Source organism: Wyeomyia smithii, chromosome 3 (assembly GCF_029784165.1).
Source record: "Wyeomyia smithii strain HCP4-BCI-WySm-NY-G18 chromosome 3, ASM2978416v1, whole genome shotgun sequence".
Lineage (NCBI taxonomy): Eukaryota > Metazoa > Arthropoda > Insecta > Diptera > Culicidae > Wyeomyia > Wyeomyia smithii.
In genome coordinates, this window is record NC_073696.1 from 168,079,018 (window position 1) to 168,104,209 (window position 25,192).

The 25,192-nt window shown below is 35.2% G+C and overlaps 1 protein-coding gene across 21 annotated transcripts in view; it reads left to right on the forward strand.

Moving 5' to 3' along the window:
- The window catches only part of LOC129732121 (innexin shaking-B), a 234,823-nt gene extending 212,964 nt beyond the window's left edge, over positions 1–21,859 (forward strand). For 18 of the 21 annotated variants that reach the window (XM_055692653.1, XM_055692650.1, XM_055692640.1 and 15 more), the window contains 2 exons: positions 7,613–7,785; positions 12,735–21,859. In XM_055692653.1, coding sequence (XP_055548628.1) covers positions 7,613–7,785; positions 12,735–12,778 — 217 coding nt within the window. In that variant the 3' untranslated portion in view covers positions 12,779–21,859. Of the gene's footprint in view, positions 1–7,612 lie in introns of all 21 variants that reach the window. The other 3 variants (XM_055692655.1, XM_055692660.1, XM_055692654.1) reach the window with 2 other exon arrangements.
- The last annotated feature ends 3,333 nt before the right edge of the window (positions 21,860–25,192 follow it).

Here is a 25,192-nt window from a genome sequence, read left to right on the forward strand (position 1 = left end):
GACAGCTGTACGCTCAGAATCTATTTCTTACAGGACCTTTTACGTTTCACATTTGACGACATTGAATAAAGAGCCACTTCATACTAAATGACCTGTCGTCCAATGTCAACTATTCTCAATTTGAATATAGCTTTCTCTATGACTAAACAAACTAAGTATTTTCCACGGGTGAATTTTCTGGTAGGCGATCAAGTGTACTAATATCAAACAAGCGGCAGCGATCTGGATACGGCGGTAAGTTAGCGAGATAGCGCCAGGGGAACTTGCGTAGTGCAATACGACGATGCAATACGGACAAATCTGTTTTGGATACGCTCTATCCGCAAGTTCCCAGTTAGCTGGCGAGGAAACCAAACCAGATTGCAGTCCTGGACCAATGAGCGCCCTAATGAACAATAAAGCTCTCTTAGGCAGTATCATTGAAATTACGGGCGCCTTTTGATATGAAACTTTCAAAATCATCGTTGCGGGATGCAGATGGAATATAAGTTTAGTGTCGAGAAGAACACCAAGACCCTCTTCAGTTCCAATCCGTCGATGCGGTAGTCGAAGGTAACCGGTTTTAAGATACGATGGATGGTTATAACTTCGTATTTAGCAATACTACCCATGAGCTAGGTTTTTCAACACAAGCTCGTAAATACATTCAAAAAATTTTGTAGGCGATGGTAGTCTTCTATAGTGCGAACGTCCAAAACCAATTTCAAGTCATGTGCATACACCAACTTGCAACCACCACCTAGCAGCAGCGTCACGTCATTGAAAAAAAAAACAAAAACAAGGGACCCATATTGCTTCCTTAGGAAACTCCTGACTTGTTGGTGAATTTCAATGAAATACTAGAACCAAGTTTTACACGTAGAACTGAGTATTGCATGGTCCAAACGATCAAAAGCTGCTTTGAGATCGGGGTAGATGGCATCTACTGAATCTTTCTTGTTCAATTTGGGAAATACACGAATAGGTGAATTCCAATAAGTTGATACAAACAGAGCGGTCCAGCATGCATGCATGTGCTAACGTTTTGCCTTCATCAGCAAAAATGGAAGCGAAGAACTTTGAAAATAGTTCACATGACTCAGATTCCGATGTTGACTTATCATTATCGAAATATACATTCGTTAGTATAGAAGATATGAAAATCTATACCGTTTTCCAATGTTTTACTAGCTGCAGGGAAATGAACTGAAATAACGGCTGAGTCGACAGTCCCTTCTAGTTGCGGTTGATTGAAATCGCCACAGATTAGTAGAATATTATAATCCCTAAAGCTGTAAAGAATTGATCCGATCATCCAAGCCAGTTTCAGTTAAAATTATGATATCAAGATTGCAGTCACGGCTGGTCAGGAACAGCTCATCAATTTTTACCGAATTAGTGGCGGACAGTTTTGATCCAGTAGCAAAGTTATCAATTTTATTGCTCAACGCTTCAACTACATAACACAGCTGTTAAAACTGCACGGATAGATCAGAGGAGGAGCTGATGCTACGGCCTTTTAGCTCATCCATGTAGGTGGAGCAAATCAATAAAATTTTCCCAGATGTGACTGCTTCTTTCAGTCCGCGAGCATAGATACCATAACACTACTGGTTAATATATAAATAAGCTTTGCAGAATCCACAACGCGGCGGCTCGAGGTAGTTATTATCACAACTCCGCTCGTAGCATTGTTTTTTCTCCATTTCGCTTTGTGTTGTATTTCGCTGCTGTCGAAGAGTCACAGGCAAGCAAATATAAATGACGATGAATCTGGTGCTAGCAGTCATCAAGCGCGCCAAATAGTATTAAATTGTATACAGAAAAAATCACCCAGCGAAAAACACTCTAAAAACTCGAAAAAATCCATGATTTGTTCGTATTCCACACAAATCGGAGTAACTGAGCTAAATTACACGTTTCAGGAATTTTCGGCTCGGAAACTGTAATTATTCACCACGAAAAATCAAACTTATTCACGAATAAAAACAAACGACCCTTCGTGGAACTGAACGAATGCACTGTATGACGATAAAACGAAATGGCCGCAACAATGTCGACTAGCAACCACAAAATATAGTTTTGGAAAACAGTCTGGTGGGTGTACATCAGTTCTACCAAAAAATGATTTTTTTTAGTGATGACGAACGGTTCCAAAACGGTTGGAGACAAAATAAAAACTAATAAAAATCGAAACCGTCCCATGAGTGGGTGGATAGCGGTAGAAACCAAGTCCATCGCATAAATTAAAACAGCTTCTCGATGAACCATATAAAACACGATATAATCTGGATGGAGCGACACACTAAGGAAGTTGAGTTCTGACGTTGATTTGCGTTTCCGGCAATTTTACCGAGAGAGCATTGTGTCACAAGAAAGATAGTGCTGCATTATCACGCACTTCGTTATTGGCATGGGTACCGAGAGAGGGCTAAAAATGAAATTCATCACTTTAGTTTAGTTTCGCTGGTATTGATTACCTGGGCCCGAAAAGCGCTGGATAGTCATATTCAATTGCTTAGTTACACCTTCTATTTATGCGGAGCTGAATACGAACTGGGCAACACAGTCTTGATTATGGCTATTCATCGTTGCATGGATCATAGGGGTCCACCGCGAGAATCGTTTTCCCGAAGAAGGGACCTATTTGAAAGAAGCCAGTTCCTTGCTGGCTCATGAAGCGAATCAACAATATCGATAGCGATTGTGCAGATGGATTGATCGACTCGCATATGAAGTGGACTTTGAACCCGCCTACCACTTCTCACATGGGCGGTGTTTGAGAGCATGTAATCGAGTCGGTCAAACAAGTAATGGATACATTGAATGACGGAAAGCGGTTGACAGACGAAATTCCACACACGTCTATGATGGCGACAGAAGACTCCTACGCTTAGTCTTAACCGTTTGCTGCGGGGTGTTTTGCGAATCTTCTCTGCTAAATATCTCTGCTAAATATTATCTTTGCCGGTCGCTCATCCGCCAGCCCACTGTAACCTGCCGTGTTTCATCAGCTTGACAATATCAGCGTGTTTGTATGCTTCGTGATTCATGCGTCTGCGCCACACCCCATTTTCTAATTTGCCTACGAGTATTGATCGCAGGATTCTACGCTCGAAGACCCCAAGCGCTCGTCGATCGGCCTCCTTCACGTCCATGATTCATGTCCGTACTGCACCACCGGGAGAATAAGATTCCGATAGAGCGCAAATTTCGTACAGATCTCTAGGCTACGGGACCCAAGCTGGCAACGCAATCTAATAAGCCCTATTCGCTGTCGAAATCCGCCTCTTCACCTCGCAGCTCACCTCGATATCACCACGACAGTACCAAGATAAACAAATTTGTCGACCCCTTCAAAAGTATCCCCATCCATCTCCACCGCAGCACCAATATCCGCGGAACTACCACGCTCTCAGCCAGCCACCATGTACTTCGTTTTGGCAGTGTTTATGGTAAGTCCAATTCTCGCAGCTTCCCTTTTGAGAGTCGTAATGGCCTCCTCAACAGCTCTACGGTAAACACCAATTATATCCATGTCGTCCGCGAAGCCCAAAAGCATGTGAGACTTCGTGATGATGGTTACGCCCTACGTAATGCACCTTCCGAAGCTATGTTGAACAGCAAGTTCGAGAGCCCGTCACCTTGCTTCAGACCATCTGACGTCACAAACGCGTCCGAAAATTCACCCGCTGTTCTGACGCGTGATGTAAAACCGTCAAGCGTCGCATGTAACAGTTTAATTAGTTTAGTTGGAAAACCGTGTTCTAGCATTATTTGCTACAGCTCGTTGCGTTTCACTGTATCGTACGCCGCCCTAAAGTCAATAAACAGATGATGTGTCTGCAAGTTGTGTTCTCGAAACTTGTCGACGATCTGTCTCAAAATGGTTATCTGGTCCGTTGTAGATCGCCCCACTCGAAACACGCATTGGTATTCTCCAACAAAGGCTTCCTGCAACGGCCTCAGTCGCTGGATACGGGGGAGAATTTTGCAAGCGGAGTAGAGGAGGGTTATGCCTCGATAATTACTACAGTCGAATCTATGTCCCTTCTTGTAGATAGGGCATATGAGACCTTCCTACCAGTCCGTAAATAGTTGTTCCTCAGATTATACCCTTAGGATAGTCTGGTGGATTGCACTACACAGCCGCTCGCTCCCGACTTTGAAAAGTTCGGCCGGTAAGTCGTCCTTCCCAGCGGCTTTGTGGTTCTTTAATTCTTTTCAAGCATTCTTCACCTCGTCCAATGTTGGTGGGTCCATAGCTTGTCTATCCTCCCCAATTTCTATCCTGTTCCTCTCGACGACTCTTCTACCTTCCGTTCAACACCACTTCAAAATTTTGCTTTCAACGCCTGGCCACCTGTGATTTATCGGTAATCAGATTTCCTTCCCTGTTATTACACATGGCAGGTACTGGCACGGTCCGGTTTCTGATGCCGTTGATCTTCTAAAGAAGCTCCTCGTGTCGTGCCTGGTGAAGCAATTCTCCGCTTCCGCGAAGACGCGATCGTAGTACTCACGTTTCTCACGGCGGTGATGCCTCTTTTCAGCTCTTGTCTCCAGGTTTTCTCCCGCATCTGACGCGTCACACGATTAGCTGCTACTAACGTGTTGGCATAGGCTCGATTGTTCTCCTCCGTCACCTCTAGATACTCAGCATCGAACCACCCACTACGCGTGGTTCCCGTTCTCATGCCTATCACTTGTCGCGCTGTTTCGCTGAGCGCATCATGGATGTGCTTTCACTGCTCGTTCAGGTTCACTCCAGCTAGTTCACCGATCCGTCTGTCAACTTTTCGAGTACACTTTGCAGCAACTCTTTCCGTTGATAACCTCTGGATGCACAGACGTATCTTCCTCGCCGATCTCGATTTAAATATGTTGGACAACCGGGCACGAATCTTACCTACCACGAGATAGTGATCCGAGTCGATATTTGGCCCTCAAAATGACCGCATATCTATGACGTTTGAAAAGTGCCGGCCGTCGATCAGCATGTGGTTGATCTGGGAGCAAGCCTCTCCATTGGGGTGACTCCAGGTGTGCTTCCGAATATTCAGACGTGCAAAATGGGTAATACAGATGGCCATTCCCCTGGCCGCGGCGAAGTTCACTAACCTCAAGTCGTTGTCGTTGGTGGTAAAGTGAAGGCTTTCCCTACCATTAACGGGACGAAAGAACTCCTCTCGTCCGACTTGTGCGTTCGTATCTCCGTAGACGATCTTTATATCGTGTTGTGGGCACTCTCCATACGTTTTCTCAAGGAGCTCATAGAACTCCACCTTTGCGTCATCGGTTTTATCGTTTGTCGGCGCGTACACGTTGATAATGCTGTAATTGAAGAACCTGCCCTTGATCCTCAATACGCATAGACGGTCATTAATAGCCCTCCACCTAATGACACACGTCATTTGGTTTCCGAATAGTACGAAACCGGCGCCGCGTTCCACTCTGTCGCCGCCACTATAGTAGATATGGTACTTGAAAGGAGTGCCCGCGGTCGTATCAACCGCCCGGAATCCACGTTCTCCGGTTTTAGGCCAACGCACCTCTTGTATGGCTGCCTTCACTTTTGCCTACCGTAGCTCTCTGGTAAAGATACCCGCTCGTGCCGGTTCGAGCAGAGTCCTAACATTCCAAGTGCCAAGTTTCCAATCGTTGTCCTTTTTCGTTTGCCTGGGTCTATACCGATTGTTCGTATCATTCTCTGGATTGTTCGTAGTATGTTTATTTCAGCATGCTGCAGCATGTGATGTTTGAAAATAACAAATGAAACTATAAAAAAACGACAAATGAGACGAATGACTTTCTAGAATAATTGAGGGGGCAAAATGATATGTTGCCCTTCGTGCCTTGCCAAAAGTAGGCGCTTATGAACTTGAGCATTGCGTTTAACGAATATAAATAGTTACCATTTAGTATCTGCTGTGTTTACGTCTCAAAAGTTTTTGATTCTCAGACATCTTTACCGTAGACCTACGTTGAAAAATATACTAGGGTAGGGAACATATTTTAAGCAGCTTTAGGAACCGCCTGTGTATTCAGACGAAATACTCGAAATGTGTTGGGTGAAACTCAAACTGTAGTATATCAACCTGTTCGCTATCGTTTTCTCTATCAGAACTTGTTTTCAGATTGTAAAACTAAGTTAGCAAACTTTGACAATCGTCAATCAAAGTTACGAATTGAGGGACACTATTCCAATCACCCCGAACCTATGTTATGCAGTTTCCATCTGTTTTGCAGGCGTTTTTTTTTTCAGCACCCGAAGTGGCTCCTGAATGGCTGCAATATAGGTCGATTTGTTTCAATTGCAATTGTTCACAGATTTCTTTGTGATTAACGGTTTTACTTATATTCGTAAGGCAGCTAGACAATCAAAGTTTTCGTTTCCATCATTGAAATTGTCAATATTGATCAAAATGCATGAGTTTGAGGCCTGTTTTCTTTGACTGATTAAAATAGGCGCTACTTCTTAAGCCGTTCCTTACCCTAATCCTACTTTGGCGGGTCGTTTTCTATTCATGTATATTTGGAGAAATTGATGAAATATGGGAAACAAATATTATACGAATCGTCTTCTCCGTGAAACTTTAAAGATTCTTAATTTTTTATTGTGACTTCAGGAACATATTCGTTATTACCGCCAGCTGGAAAGTCTTCATCGCTCGATTTTTTTGAGAAACGACTGATTTCTTCATTCGATATTTGTTTTTTAAACCGACTCGACATTTCAACGAAATAGTTTTTCTCTCCGTTCGAAACGGTGTTAATAATAGCTCTACGAGTGTAAACAACAAAATCACAATGAACTATGGAGTATCATATCCATGAAAATCGCACTACAATATCACGGGTCGAAAACGACCCAGTCCAACTGAAAAGTCTCAAAATCAAAAACCAAATGAAATATTAGAAGTGGGTTTTCCCGATGCCTTAATGTTCAAGCAACAAAGTAAAGTAATTTCAGCTGAATATTAAAAACGGTTCTGGATATTACCCAAAAAATTTAGTCGAAAACGACTAAACTGTTATTGAAAATTAAAACAGATCTTCATGAAACCTTTTATCTATTCCATACAAAAAGAGGGTTCCGGTGGAAAACCTTCTGTCGTTTTTGAGATTATTAGAAGATTGATTTCTGATTTAATTAATTATTATTAAATTATTAAATTGTTTTCCGCAGAATATGGTTTTCGAAAATTTACCGCAACACGAAATAACGATGAATATTCCCTTAGTTTTGATCTATATCATGACTAATATTCTGTTTAAGAGATTTGAAAGTGAACTTATGAACAAGCTTGTTGTCTGTTTATTCTGCTGTAACTTAAAATAACTTAGTCAAACAAATCAACCCGAATTCGAAAAATCTCGATATGAAAATAGCAAGTTTTATTCGTTGTTTAATTTTGCTTAAATATTACTACAATATTGATACAAACAATCTTAACAGATAATGGGTGAGACAAACATCCATTATTGATGACAGACCAACTGTTTCCGTGTTACAAATATTCAATAATCACACTGTCATGAAACTAAATGTGTGGTGAACAGTCAAGATAATAATGAAGCTCAATTTATTTACGTGTACATATCATTAATGCTACCTCCTTTATAATTTCAGGTTAGTTCGTCGCGACGCTATAGAGATTATAGTAAGACGTTCGAAAATGGGCGATTGGTTTTTATTATATAGATTAGGTGAAAATTTAGATAGTATTATATTTCGTGATGTAATGCAAGATTTAGCGAATCGTCTACATAATAATCAACACCATCGTGTACCTGGTATGAAAGGTGAAATACAGGATGCATGATATTGGCTATCATAGATCTTATTTGTTATTACAACGCTGTTTCTGTATAATTTATTTACTTCTCGATTTGATGTTGAGATATTTGTGTTTGTAAAAAATACTCATCAATTTTTCGTCATCATTGAGTTAGATTCATTGAACAACACAAATCACAATATAAAAGACTTTATACGAGGACAAAGTATCTCTATCAAACAGAGCTTTGTTTGAAGTGAAAAATTAAAATGACTTCTATTCAAACCTTTAACTAATCGGCACCATGAAATCTTTGTTAAGTTCTAGCTTTATTTTTGCCAATGAGCGTAATCGTTTGCCGAAGCAATGTACTATAAAAAATATACGACGAATGATATTAATACCCAATACAAAAATGACTTTGGAATGTTTCAGTAGCGAACCAGAATCTATATTGTAAATATTGTTAATTAAGAAGAATGACAGACAGGTATTAGGGTAAATATTTGGCACATAGAGTTAATATTACTCAGTCTCACAAAACGAAAACACACATACGTATATAGTTATGTACATTACATATCCACAATTCATGTCTCATTATAGTTGTATATGCACGCAATCAACACACTATTTCATCCTTCCTGAATTCGTATGAATTTCTAGTATCACATTTTTCGGTTCAGTCCGCACCCGATTTTGTCTATTCTGATTTCGATTATGTGTGTTTCTCTGATTATTGTGTAATAATTACGGGTATTGTGCAATTTGTTTTAAGTTAATTCGGTGCATTATCTTTTCTTTATTTCATATATATTAGCTGTATATTACACAAAGCATGACAAATTGCAATTTGCAGACAATTTGACACGACATCGAAAAAAAATTTATAATGTTTCTTGCTTATACTCGCTTGTAGCATTTTCTTTCAGATTAACAAATACTGCTATTTCATTATCCATTATTCACGCTGATTCTTGATTCGAGCGCACGATCAATTGTGATTATATGTTAATCAAATATATGATAATATGGAGTGGACACTTTTTGTGCAGTGCAATTTAAGTTCCATACTTGAAAAAAATCACATGATTTCAAAACTTATCACAAATTGGGATTTGGACAAAAAAATTGTTTTGTGCAAAGCAAATTATATTAAAACTGAGTATTTCTACAAAAAGAATAAAGTTATTTAAAGCTTGTAAGTTATTGTTTGAAAACTATTTCAGAAACGGTCATCTTTTAGATGAAATTTAAAATAATCGACAGATGAACAAATGGAATCGTTGGTTGTTATCATTAATATATTTATAAAAACTATTAGACAAATTTTTTGGCCACTAAGGCCGTAAGGTTAAAGAGTCGTCCATGTGGGTGATAGTGAATTCTAATCATAATAAAATCAAGCCATACGGTACAAAATGTTGGTTAATCGTAATAATGAAACTTCAAACACTATGAAGTACAGATGTAATAAAATAATGAATCTATGTAAAAAAAAGACTCTAATCAAAAAATGTGCTTGACAGAAAATCTTCTATTCATGAAAATTCCTCAAACGCACCTAATATCGTTCAAATCTGTTAAAAAGTTGCCTATATTATTGGTTTTCGTATATATTTAATCCTTTTCAATAAATAACGTTTGAACTATGTTTTCGATTAAAAGCTGTTTTCAAGGATTATATACAGGGGTTAAACAAAATGATTTAGACAATTTTGTCAATTTTTAAATAACCAGAACTTCAAGAAAAATGATTCAATTTTGATGAAACTGGTTTCATTTTTCTAGAAAACTATTCTAGTTTCTAAAAATCACTAAGATATTTGACGGGACCAACGGACACTGGGAATAATCCGGATTTTAGGAGTGTGTGTCAAAATGTGTATTCTTGCAACGTTTAGAACTTTTTCTGACAACTTGTTTCTTTCAGGTTTATATGTTTCCAATAAACTAGAATTCATTCCGAGTTTATTGGTACTCAAAGGTTGAAAATCTGTCGGAGAACCATAGAGATATGAATAATTTAAGTATGGGTGTTGTTTACAGCAGTTTTTTTCTCTTAGTGCGTTCCATTTTCCTTGGGCACCCTAGAAAAACTCAATAAAACTTCGTGGATGTGCAGGCCTTAGTAAACGTAGCAACTTTGCAAACATTTTTTTGAAATTTATCTGGACTAACATTTGAAAACGTTTGAAGTATTTAAACCTCTTTCTTATAAATCAACATAATATCGAAAAACAGAGAATGATTGTCAATAGAATTATCTGAATTTCTGAATTTCTGAAATCTGAATTAAAATTATCTGAACTTTTATTTAAAAACAATAAAAAATTGAATTTCAGATCCTACACTGAAAAAATATAATTATATATAAAAATATCGGTCGTGGTCCCCGTGGTTCTGTGGTTAGTGATGTCGGTCGGCTAGCTCGTCCACACGGTTGTGATATCGGGTTCGATTCCCGATCAGGTCGAGGAACTTTTCGAGCTGGAAATTTTCTCGACTCAGCACTGGGGCACGGTGTATCGTTGTACTTATCCTACAACATGCAAAATGTGCCGAAAACAATATCGATAACGAATTCTCTCAACTAATCTAGTTGATCGAGACCGCATTAGCCCCCCAGGCTAGCGTGCGATATTGTATTGTATAAAAATATCGGTCATTTGGGATTTTTTCAAAATGAAGGTTTTAAGATAGACAATTTAGTTGCCTTGAACTCTTCAGAACAAACCACAGCGCTAACTCTTGAAGAAAAAAAGTTTTTCTAACAGAAATCTTTTCGTATACTATGTAAACAACAGCAAAAAACCTGCAAAAAAACATACTAAATTAAATAATATCTCTATGGTTTCTCGGCTGATTTTCAACCTTTGGGTCCCAATGAACTCGGAATGATTTCTAGTTTATTGTAAACATATAAACCTTTAAGGGGTTATATACCTTTTAGTTTTCAAAAAACCGAAAAAAAAATTTATTGCATTATCTTGGAATACAACATCTTGAGAAAATTTTCACAAATTTTCATAAAGTTCTGAGCAATAGGAAGAAAGTTAGAGCGATTTGCAGCGCGCCTCGCCACGGCCGCATAAGCTAAACTAGAAACTTTACACGCGATTATCTCGGAATAGTGTTTTCCGAAAAATGACTTTGCCGTGATCCTGATTGCGGGAAAACTACTGAACCGATTTCCTTCATCTTTTTTTTTTAAATTTTCGTTATTAAATTCGCCGGTCCTTGAACGATCGCTTTTCGCAACATACAGTTATATTTTGCCGCAAAAAAATTTTAATACAATTTGTAGCGCTCAAGACGTGCATTTATTGGGAAAAACGTTCCCGGTTGCACTGAAAACAAAATACTCATAAAAGCGATCGTTCAAGGACCCAGAACACTTCTAAACTAATGAAATAATATGAGTTTTTTTGATTTCGGTAGACCGCGTAGCGTTTCGGGGAAACGGCCATTACTCCAGTAATAATTGGTATATCTCAAAATCAAACGTATTTTGTGGTTGTTGATAAACTGTACTTTCAGAACCACTTTGATGCAATGAAAATGGTGCTATGCACTTTAAAATAAATTCAAACTTCCCTCATTTTTCTCGACCAAAAAGGTATATAACCCCTTAAGAAATAAGATGTCAGAAAAAGTTATAAGCGTTGCAAGAATCCACATTTCGACACACACTCCTAAAATCCGGAACATTTCCGGTGTCCGTTGGTCCCGTAAATTTCCATAGTAACTTTTGGAAACTAGAATAGTTTCACAGTAAAATGAAACTGGTTGCATCAAAATTGATTCATTTTTCGTGAAGTTCTATTTCAAAATTGACAAAATTTTGCCTGTCTCAGTCATTTTGTCTACCCTCTGTAGTTTACAAAACTTTCTATATGCAATCTAAAATCTTTTTAAACGTTGCAGGACCCAAATTAGTTAAAAAAAATAATTTTCTTATATTTAATACATTTATTCAAATAATTTACACATTAAGTCAACTGTTGAACAATGATTGAAGCATAAATCATCTGCTGACCAAATCGTTTCAAATGCAACTTAGATAAAATCGGTTCAACCACTGCAGAAAAATTTTGTTAGATATTCACAAAGTGCAAATCAAATGAATTTCTATGTAGTACAGTTTTATTTACAAGTTTATTCATAACATAAATGAAATACATTTTAATGCTTTTTTGTTGATAAACAACAGATTACTTGATTGTGTGAACAAAAAATAATAGTTTTCTTGATGTTTCTGTAGCGTACCTATTATGGAATTGGTTTCTTCACATGTACCTATATCCTTTGAAAGCATAATTTTTGGAGCATAAAAAGCTAACAATTTTGATTGCTCGTAACTCTAATATTTCTTGTCAGACTCAGAAGGTCTTTATACTTTTGCTTCTTATAAGAGGAAGCATAAGAATTGGAAAATTTCCTACCAAACTTATAGTTATTTTATATAGAGATTGAACAAAATTAGTAAAAACTCCAGGAGAGAAATAGCCACCCTAACCATCAACGCAAACAAGCGAAATACAAAATATTGCAGTTTCAAGGCGCATGTCGCGCAAAATGAACAAACATAATATATCGATATTTGCATTTTCGACATGACAAAGGTTTTCTGAAAAGTAATCTGACTACACAGGTTTAAGCAGCATAAGGGTGAACAAAACATGAAAGACTTGAAATTATGTTGTGGAGAATAGGACAGACAAATTCAAATAAATTTTGCTACGCCTTTACACCACACTAGTCACATTAGTTGCAACTTATATACTGAAATTCATTTGCACTGTATATAAACGAGATTTTTTTCTAATGTTTTTTAGTGTTTCTCTTTGCTTTTCTTATGTCTTATGTATTTTGTTGCCAAGCCTTTTTATTACTTTTAGAGTGGCTTATACTAACCAATCATCTATAATAACACATCATACTATGCGCTAAATGCTTTTTCTTGATTTTCAGATGTCGACAAAATTGAGTACGGATTCGGAGTAAATTTATTTTGATTTAAATTGAACATACGCCCGACGGATTTTGCTAGTTACACACATAAATTACGGATTAAGTTATTCGAGAGCTTATGATGATCATTTCGAGTAAAAATAAACTATTAGCCAAACATATTTAGAGACGCATTACTAATCAACTGAATTACACTTTTATAGTAGATGAAATACATGCATTTACAGCTAACATTTTTTCAGTAGAGACGTACTTAATTGATCTCACAATTTTCATCTACATTATAGTCAACCCTAGAGAACTAGAGATACATAAACAATTTCACAAACAAAAGCAAACCATCATAACGAGTCTCAATAAAATCATTAGCTACGATTAAGATAGGTATAACAACTCTACCCATCCAGGGTTCATCAGGCAAAATTATGAAACGTTAAGAAAGTATAATAACCGTTGAACACGGCATAAATCCGAACGCAAATAGCACATACAAAAATAAATAGAAAATCTAGTTTTCTATTCATTAACAAGAGGAAAAATGCCCGTTCAAGCTGTATTTATTCTGTTTTGATTTGTTGTAGCAATTGCTCTGTTCATCCATATTTTACCCATTGTTATCAAAACAATTATCATGGAACGAATTGTTATATATTTTAATTCTTAGAAACCTATCGAGAGTAGCTATAGCAGTCCTTGCTTTCGTGCATAAGACGTTTCAGTTCGTGAGTTCGAAAAAACGATGAAAAGTTACAGTTTTAAACAGCTTTTTGCATTCTTAGAAACTAAGCCGCCTTTACGTGAAAAAAAAAACAAAAGTACGCGCATATTCTGTTAATAAATTAGTTTTATGACTGATTCTTCGTTCTTCTGCGTGTACTTTTCGAACACACAAGAATTTTAATTGAAAAAGTGGAATTTATGTTTTGCGCACCACGTGCATCATTGAAAGGAAAACAGCTAGCAAACTGACCCGTAAATTTTTTTGTGAACACTGCCAAACATCTCCAGTAGAATCTAGCTCAAAATGCATGGTTCGATGTATTTCACTAAAAACGTATTCACACATACTGTTAATATGCTCAAAACAGCGTTTGTATATAATACCTAATTTTTCTAATATGATCATCCCTTCCGATAAACTTATCTAGAAACTAAGAAATAAGTACTCATCAAGCGATTCTTTTAAAAAGGGTCTTCAAGTCTAATTTTAAAGCCTGCAGATTCCAAAATATTTATTGAACGATATCAGACACCGTGTACATAGGGTAATATGCGTGTAATACAGTTTTTGTTTCGAAATCAGCCACTGATCAAATCACTGTATCTTGAAATGGTAGTTGTTTTTAGAAACCGACCGAAAAAGTATCAAAAGTATATTAAAATCTCTATACAGCGAAATATGCTATTTCCCGATTCAAATCAAAATGAAACAATTAGATAGTGTAAATATTTAAAATAATGTATATAACGATGGTAAGGAAATTTATATCAACGAAATCAAGAGAGGAAAACGATTCAAAGAATTTCTGCATTTCCGGAAAATACTAACAAAATCGCGATCATGAAATATCATGTAAAAATAAAATTGCTGAGTGATATTTTATGCAAAGCACCCCAAAAATCTATATAAGTAGTAGAATGTCTTAAATTTTATTCTAATTCATTCAATAATTATTTATAGGAGAAAAACCTTAGCGCTAAATGATTTCAAAAGAATCCTTTTGAAACAGAAATTGACAGTTTAAGTGGGACTTCAATTCCTCTTTATTTTGTTTTCATCTTTGGAGAACTGCCGTTATATATTCGTATATCGACAAATGTAAATAATCATCTAAGCCCAGCTTCACAAAATCCTTCATTATCAGATTCAATTTACGAAGCAACAATAACGAGAAGTCAAATGTCCACAATTGCTAATAGAAAATGACTGCTCTTCATCAAAAGCCAAACACCAAATATTTTTACCGGACAGAAAAGACGTATCAATATTGCCGATTTTCAATATGAAATATTTTTCTTAAAAAATGTGCCAATAAAAATATTGAATAATTGAAAAAATTACATTTAGGCAGAACGCAGCAGGTACAAGCTTTAATAATGTCCCTTGTTTACAGTAATTTGGCTATTATAGATTCGGTTTCTCTGAGTTGGTGATTAATATATGTGATGAATCAATATAATCCTTATTTTTTTTAAGAATTACAGTGTTCAGTCGACAGTAAAACCATCTTGTAAAATCGCTGGGAGATAGTAATAATTTACATTTTTGTCTGTCAATTACAGTGTTCACGTTGTAGTCAATCGTAACGATAAAGAGAAAAACTTTATCACAATCGATTACACCAACCATATGTTTTTCGCTGCAAAACATTGTTTCGATTGATATTAAACGGGATTGATGCGATTTTTCTGCTCGGTTCAAATTTCAACCAAATGAGCTTTAGAAAAAAAGTATATGCATGTATATGTATACTTGAATATGCATACATGTACATAGAAAAAAAGGTAAATGATGTGTAGGTGACATCTCCTTTGCCGCAAGTTTTCAAAGAAAGTTGAGGTGGTAAATGGGCATTAACATTATAAAAAATAGTACATATAAAAGTTACACTAGTACGCATAACAGATTAGAGCTGAATATTTCCAAATATGGGCAAAATGTGACTGTATTCAAAACCATTTAACACCAAAATTAAGTGCATTTTACTCGAAAAAGAACAATATTTATATCTGTTTAAAACTCTAATAATGTTACCTTTGTAGCAGATTTATGCTTTTCTGGACAAAAACTAAAAAACAACTGTATTGTGTTTTTACATTAACAGGAAACTTTTTTTGCATTTGTGCTGTATAGTAAAGTTGAAAAAATGTGTGAATCTACAGAGAAGAACTGCTTAAGAACTCGACCATCGACGGTGAACACGTGAACATGGTTGTGTTGTGTTTTTACCGCAACGACATGGAGCACTATAGCTTTAATCATAATAGGATAGTCGTACCATTTATTAAAGTGCCAATTTCACATTCAGTGATTGTACCTCACACTGGGGCTAACTGCTATTCGAAAAGTTGGAAGAGGGATAAAAAATGTCCAGCTCATTCCGATAATAGACAATTGTTATTTCGTTGAATAACTCGTGTAGCTTAGCTTTGCAGATGTGGCATGTAACATGGAATTCATGTTAATAGTTTTTCGTGGCAGACAAATCACGTAACGCCCTTACCCCCCTAAAATTACGTTACGCCAAAAAGCCAGACCCTTCCTCCCTTTTCCATGAAATGCTCTTAAGCATAACCATCATTATAGCTTTCAAACTAGAGGTGCGTTAATATATTCAGCAAAAAATAAACTGCAAAAAAATAGATTCGTAATTGTCCCAAGTACCTTCCCACCATCGTTACATATGGATGTAACGGAGAGTAACGCAGACTTAATCCCTCTATATGCGTTACGTAAGTTGTGAACGACGTCGCCTTCTACATAAATCAGAACAGCAAAACACATTTTCTTCCGTTATATACAATTTATGATTCTAGCATAAATTGAGAGTTTTTCTCAATATTTCGTTTTGCTCTAAGCTAAATAATTTACTAACCAGTAAATTCTACTCTGGCAGTTACTAAATCGTAATTTTTTAACATTGCCAAGAAACAAATATTCAATGGTGCAGGAAAACTAAAGGAAAACGCTGAATTCGGGTAGTCCAGAGTTTTATGAATAGAATTAAAATTTTCCTCCCTCGAGACTCGCAGTTTTGACTTCATGTACCGGGTACAGCAAAGTACCTAGAACGTAATAATTTCTTCCAAAAACGACTAAAAACATACATTCCTAGTTAATGGCAAAAGAAGCACAATCCAAATCCCGACGATGAGGTTAAACAAAACGTTTGTCAAATCAAGAACTAACTGCCATTTTGTTCCGGTGTCATAGTAATGTTATTAATAAATATGAGAGATCCTTGTCTTCGAGAAGCTTTTAATTTTGCTGTGTTTTTAACGAAACTGCTATGAAATTTACATCATTTATCTGCGTCAAAAATATTCACGTAATTGAAACCGGGTGAATCGGAAGGAAACAGTCACATTTTACAAGCAATAATAGCAATATAAAATAATATCTAGTATCTTAATATCGAGTTTCTTCTTCAAATAATGTGGAAGTCATCAAGGCTACTAATTCAAATTAACAGATTTATAAACAGAGCTATTCAAAAAAAGTCCCGATTTTATTCATTTTATTTATTATTTATTATTTTTATTATTTTTAAAATTGTCATTTATGAGTTGGCTGAAACTTTGCACAGATGTTGATATAGGTTTCAGATGTCATTTTGTGCTTCTAACATTTTTTAATTACGATAAATTTTTGAAAAGGGTTTATACAAAAATGGTTTTGAAGATTACAAATATTTTTAAAGCTAAAATTTTTTGATTGATCGGTGTGACGTCTTCGGCAAAGTTGCGGATAATAATTTTACCATAACGAAGAAATATGCATCGCAGAAAGAATGTTGTTCTACTGCAAAAAAAACTAATTATCCTAAAAAGCTCGTTTCTTCAAACTTTATTTTTGAATAAAAAAACTAGGTTAGCCAAACATTGATGGTTACCTGACCATGAAGAAACAAGAGAAAAATAAAATTTTTCCAAAAAGAAGGGAGAAATTAAAACCAGAACAATTTGTTTCATTGGTACAATGTCTTCGGTAAAGGTAAAGTACAGTAACTTTGTACTTTTAGAAAAAAATACACCCTCAGGCAAAAAAAATTAAGACAAAAATATTATTATTGATTAAACATTTAAAAAAACACCATTCAAATATCTGGATTTTTTTTACGAAAACTACACCATATTAGCTAAACATTGATGGTTGATTAAACTTGGAGAAATAGAAAATTAAAAAGTTAAAATCGTAAAAACAATTTTTTACGTTCCAATTTTTTTGACGTGGGACTACGTCTTTGTTTTCTGTACTGGTATGCATTCTGTAAAATTGGAAATGAAACTGGCAAATGTTGCGTCAGATTTCAAAGGATAATAACAGCATTACCACATGATGGATAACAATAACCAATATGTTGATGGATAGATAAAATGTAGAACAATTTTGTAATACGCTAGTATCATTATTTTTCATTGTAAAGCGGTGAAAATCGATAAAAAGTGTCAAGGACAAATTCACGCGAACAATGACCCAATCACATGCGAGCATTCCTAGACAGACGACATGAATAGACACCAACCATTCCGTGGTATTATCTATATCAATATCCCAAAAAAAATTGACAGTCTCCCCGTCGCAATAGGTCAATTTATGTTTGCTTCCATGAACCTAGACTAAATTGATGTCTCGAAGGTAAAGGTTTTTCGAAAAGTTTGAAACAACCCCTTTTCTTGAACAATTTCTAAACCTGCTGTTAGAGCGTAATAGAAACTGATGTCTTGAAAGAAAACATGCTGGTAAAAGCATCAGTACCATAGAGTATATGTGAGCAGAGCGCCGCTAGTTTCTCGTCGTCTCTCGTTGCAGCGGGCACGACTTCTGTTCGCGTGCAATCAAAACTGCAATGCTGCTACTGATGGTGATTGAAAGTTTATCTCATGAAAACGAATACCATGAAAACCATAAATTACTCAACAATAATTGAACGTATTTGCAACGGTTATAAGTTATTGTTATTTATTTTTTATCTTCGATATTCACCAAATAATCGTGACCGACATAGTATCGAACGAGTAAATTTCTAAAAAAATTAATTTATAGAAAAGTAAGAGAAGACGAGTGATTGTGAATTGTTTGTCCATTTACTAGGGTCTATTCAGAATCTTTTTTTTTTACATTTCAACATCGCTGGATATTTTTTTTTACTTCACAAATAAAATAACATACATTAGCTGTCTTCGTAGTACAGTGAATGTAATTGTTAGCAAATGAAACATACTTTTGAAGCAAAAAACAAAAATGAATCTTTTTAAACTTTAACTTCGTTGTAATTGTTAAATGATGTTTGCACAAGAAAAAAACACTACAGGCGCAACATAAATGAAGTTCTTTCGAGTGTAATTAAATATAGTTCTGAAAATATGAAGTGGGGGCTGAGAGTTAAAATACGTAAATCACTGAACAAACGAATTTATTGTGTCTGTAGTTACAGTGTTTAGTCCCACGTCACCATTTCATGCAACCCTAGGGCTGTACACCTTGTAGTATTCTTCTACCGTGTATATTTTGTTTTTGTTTTCGAAAGATCAAAATTATTATCTACAACTTTGCCGAAAGCTTTATACCGGTCAATCAAACCGATTGGCTCTAAAAGTATATTTATCTGTAATGGTTAGAAAGTTAGATTTCCCGTTAGCATAAAGAGCTTGCAACATTTCAAAGACATTGCAAAGTTTCTGTCATGTCAAAAATAATCGATTAAAATGGTTGCATGTACATAGAAAAAATTGCACAACAGTGATAATTATTTCAATCGCCATTTCCACGTCATGACGATTTAAGCAAAGAGATGGTGATGTCATTCGAATGACAGATAAATAGCAAACATGCATTGTAAATTTAGATATGTAATAGTTGAAAGAGTTTGTTGAGATTTATTTAATTAAGTTAATATGTCATAATGATCGTCATCACCGTTAACAGAATGGATATTTAAGTGATAGTCGAATCGATAAAGGTGAATTATCAAAACTTAATACAGTTGCAGTGCATTAACCGGGTACACGATCATTTTGCACAATGCGGTAAAATCGTCCATTATTGACGTAAAGAATAAGAATAATGCTGGACATTGCGATTTGAAATCGAATCATGCTAATGCTTTAGAGTGGTGTGACAATATTTCCCAAAAGTGTAACGTTAATGGTTATATTACTTTGCGACTATCTCAAGCAAGTATATTTGTTGTTCCTACATTTACTTGGAATGAGTGGTCCGCATCACGATTTGAATATTTCAGTTTTTTTTTCTAAACTAGTAGGGCAACACATTAAAATTTAATAAAAAATATTTTTTTAACTTATTCGATAATAAAATTACTAAGCAAATTAAATCGGAATAGTAGTTAAAAACAGATTATATGCTACTCGAATATGGGAATATTATCATATCCATTCTATTTAACTTTCGATATTATACGACAAAACTTGTTATGATCCAATGAAAAATGAAGTTCCATGTGATGTCATAGGACTTTCGAATATTTAATAAAATAAAATAGCTCACCTACTCCGCCCTTCCATGCAGATTAAGCCAATAGATAGGCTGCTACCATATCAAATACTCGTCGTCTGCCTACAGAAGTGCCAAACATGACTAAAGTAATTTAACAAAATTAAACTGAATTTACAAGCTAAAAACTCCGTTATACCGCTGATACATTGATATCTGCATCTTCCAGACATTATTTGGTCGACTATTTGCATATACTGTATCCCTATAATGATTGAAAATCGATATATTCAGCTTAGTTGTTATGCGTACTCTATGAACAGTAAACATATGTCAATATTGAACAAATCTATAATTTTTCCGGTGAGCCTGCAGTTTATCGTTTCCTAAATTGGTCCTTCTTATTTGCTACTGCAAATAATGCACAGTTTGTTTCCTAACTTCCCGGAAAATGCTTTTATTTACATTTTTCAGTCAACCATAATGTAGAAGACTGCTTGATAATATAGTTATAAATTCATTGTCAATTAAAAAGGGCCAACAAATTGTGCACCATTTGGATGAGTACCTGAATCAGAATTTTTGTTTAAATCAAACTTAAAATCATAAATGAAAAATAAAAATACTACCAATAAATTGCAAATCATCTTTGAAAATTTTGCGAAATATAATTAGCTATTCTGCCAACGAACAGTTATATTGTAGCAATATTCAAACACGAACTGCAGGATCTCTTAAGTCAACGATTAATTCAGTTATTTCATCACAAACGCCTACCATTACGAATTCATTAATACAAACTGCCAAACATTGACATATAACAACTAGCCAGGAAATATTACAAAATTTCTTACCATTCAACTTTCACATTTTGTCGAACTGGTCTTGTAAAACAAAATATTTAAACAATAAGCAATTTTGTTGATATTTAGTAAATACAGAAATAATCAGACTATTTTTATATATTGAAAGTCTTATAACGTGGTATGTGCGAAAGTAGTAGTCAAGTAAACGAGAATTTTGAAAAATTAAAACAGTCAAAATTTCGTACTCAACCAGAAGGACTATACATCATTACATGATTAAAATTGCATATACATAAGGTATTTGTAATTTTCGGACATAAATCGATTGCGGGGAAATTCGACGAATTGATTAATAAAACACAAACAAAACAAACAAAAAATAAGCATACTGAAATCATCTCTAGTGATTTTATAGCATACAAGAACAAGAATTTTAATAACGACCAAACTTAATATTAATTATACACATAAATGTTTTTAACGATACGGAAAAAGGAAAAAAGAGCAAAATTGATACTAAAACACCAACAAGTGCTATTAGTAAATAAAACTCAATATTATCCGTTTATTATATTTCATTAAAATAATGAAGACGAATCTTCCATTTCAGATAAAGAAAAAATGAGAGTAGATCATAAATAATACAATGCGCATTATAAAAAAACGAGTTAAAATATGGTGATACGAGTGTTAAACCAGAGTTATTATCTTTTATTAATAATCTGATGCAGAAGGATGAGAAATAATAATAAAAACTAGTTACTGCCTTAAAGAACATAGAAAAGATACAATTGAAGTTTATTAAAAAAAAGTAGCCGATGACTATATAATGTATTGAAAAAGCAATCGGATGAAAGCGAATAACACGAAATAAGAAGTAACCTACTTTATATGTTGCATAACAGAGCATCAATTCGAATCAAGCAGAATTCTTTTCGTGCAAAATATTACATATAACTATTCCAGCTCATGAAAATGAATGAACAAATCACAAACTATTTGTTTTATATCTGCTTAGTTCATGTTTTTTGATATCATGATTCGAAGTAACCCTGTACTCATTCAATTTATATAAGTCTCAATGACATTGTAAATACTGCCATGTATACAATAAAATAAAAACAAAATATTTCTAACACAAACATATGAACAGGATAAAATTAGTATTACAAGAAATCCTAAAATCACTATGCGCTATCGATATCAAAATTGTGTCTGAGAAAGGTAGGTATGCTTTCAATTTCATTTCAAACGTTGATAATGAAAGCGTTCAATTTTTTTTCTTCATCTAACTAAATTTTTTTTTTTTCATTAGAAATGAAACTTATTTTCCATACTGGAAACGGCATGCCACACTTATAATATAAATCAACATACATCAATTTTTTTTAGCCATTTACTAACGCTGCTTTCATACTGATATTTTGCCATTTTAAATAGCACAATAATTTTGAACACGGCAAAACGGACAAAACATTAAACTTCAGTTTTTCTTAAGATTGAACTTCATTGACCACCCCCGTTTTCTATTTCGATAATCACCATGGTCGACTCTATCGAATCCAACGTCATGCCGATCCAGGACGTAGGTTAATGAAACGAAGGAACAGGTTGTTTGTTCGATACTTATTGCTACCTAATAGATGCTGAATATAATTCTACACACTTCACAAGCATCACAGAAATGAATATTCGGTGTTAGTATTTCACGAACATGATTAGGTATATTGAAAGTAGAAACTTGTAAGCTGCATCCTGAAAGTAGAAACTTGTAAGCTGCATCCTGAGCTTGAACAATTAAAAAAAAAACTGATAACTAAAGATCGCGATGTCTATTTTTTTCAAATGAATATTAAAAAAATGGTTTTTATTGAAGTGTATAGACTTATGAAATGACTTATGAGATGCAGAACATTTCTGAGTAAATTTAAACAAAAAAACCGTTGGTAGCATTTTTGGGTTATGTCCATTTTATGTAAATTGACTACTATTCTTAGTAAATTCATACAAACTCGACAAGTAATTGGTTTTCGTCTCTCAGATTTCAATGGTACTTTGTAGGTGTCCAGAATCGAAGCATCTTATAAATTAGTTTGTAATATAAAACCTAGAGGGAACCTTGTTTTCTGTTCTAATAATTCGATGTAGAGGAATAAGCACAAAAAAAGAATAAAGCTTAGTAAAGCGGGCAATGTATGTAGTTTGCGAGAATGCGAAAATGAACGGGAATAGAAGGTGTGACTTTAGGCTTAGAAAAAATTTCCTTCGTCCAGACGGGACACGAACTGGCAATCTCCGTTGTCTCCGGCAAGGTGTTTTGGCCAGTTAAACTACTGGGAAAGGTATAACTCGCCCTAAAACAAAGTCGAATCACCCTCTACTATTGTGTTCTCGTACCCCAGCACGCCACGATTAACTGCACACACTGCCCTGTGGGAGTTTATTTCTGTAACTGAGAGAATGATCTCTTCACGCACACTGTGTATAACGACTTATTATATCTACAGCGACGCAAGCGATGAGACACTTCGGTCGGTGGCCAAACCCCAAATGCGTATCACGGAAGAGCTCCATTGTGCTAAATTTACTTTACGAACTAATTTTCTGGACGAGGGAAATTTTTTGTAAGCCTAAAGTCACACCTTCTATTCCCGTTCATTTTCGCATTCTCGCAAACTACATACATTGCCCGCTTTACTAAACTCAAAATGTAAGTCATATGACAAAAATGAAATTAGTCCGTAAAGTATAAATAAGCTATTTTGTTCTCCCAGCTTCACTATGGAATTTCTTATATTAAACACCACTGTGATACTTCAGACAAAATAATTGCACAGGAATATATCTCGTATTTGAGAATCAACGTGTAAAAATTTGTTGGATCGAGTTTGGTATTTTGGAGTTCACAAGGAGCAAATTCACCGTTGCTACACCCCCTTCCTGCCCACGCTAATGAGATAGCTGAAATCTGTTGCTGTAAGATCTCTCTGTACCGAATTAAATAATCAAAATCATAAATGATGACATAACTCTCCTTCTCCTTCTTTTATTTTACTACGCCACTGAGATATAGCAAAGTCTCAGATGACACAATATGAGCATGAGCATGAGTAGGGTTTGCAATCCCGGGAACGATTTCCCGGGAAATAGCTTTTCCCGGGATTCCCGGATCCCGGGAACAGAAATATTGATTCCCGGGATCCCGGGATTCCCGAGTTTCGCGAAAAAAATTGTAAGATTCACTATAGTTTCTTATGCAATACTGCCGCGCATAGCATGTCAGTCCCACCTGCATTTTCAGCAAGCCGAGAAAAACGCGTTTTTGTATGATTTTATAACATTGCTTCTTACGAGATGGGACAATATGTTTGGATGTTTCCCAGCAGTTTTTCAAAACAAAGTTGATGAGCTCATCCATTGTTACGAAACTATGCATTGGTAGCTACCATATACGCGTAATAACTCAATTTTACTGAAAATGCAAATGGGACTGACTTGCTCTGCGCGGCAGAATAGTGCAATGAAATTAAATACGTCAAACTGATGCGACCTGAAATAAATCATTTAATAAAACTCAAAGTCAGTATGGTATTTTAACGTAAAAATCATCTTTGCATGTTAATTATTAGGCATTCATATGCTCTTTTTTTTGTTAGGGAATTAGGATAACGTTGTCCATTGATGTGAACTTTTGTAATAATCATATGTTCTAAGACTGACTTATTTTAAGTCGTATTGAACTGATTATTCAGTATTCTATCGTTACTTTCCGGTTTGTGGATCGAAAAACGAAATAAGGTAGTTAGATAACCGAAATTCTTCGGAATCTTACGCTCTAATATGCAGCTACTCAATCGAACATACACTGCAGCTCAAATGAAATGTTTACCAATATGAGACGATTGGAGAGTGCTTCATTTGAAACAGAGTGATTATGCTGTTCATTTTCTTTGAATGTTTTCGATTGAGTATGAAATTTAACCGCACTGACGGTGATATAAACTCCAAAAGGGTTCGAAATATTGTTCTGTCAATTTGAGACTAGATTTGAGACGCAGTTTATTCGAAAAAATCGCAATGACATAGCAAATATTATTAATAAAAAAAATAGCGATTAGGTTCGCTACCGCTCAAGTAAATCGTAAATGTTTACTGTAGTGTAAAAATATTTTGCCCAAAAACTCCGTATCAAATATAGCAAATATTTTCCTTGTCTAATGCCTGCCTAACACTCAGTTTTCTCTTGAACAAACTGAAAAAATCGGACACGAGTTTTCAAGTAAATGTAGCAAGAGCTGTAATCGGCGATTTGAAAGTATTCTAGATTCAGCAGACTTGAGCAAAGTTTTACAGAAGACATATAAATAACATTTTTGAGCTTAAAGGAAAATCGTCAGCGGATCTGAAGCGATTGTTTGACGACATGAAGATTTTTAATCCTCCTCTTCTGCAAATATATGCTACAAAAATCGATC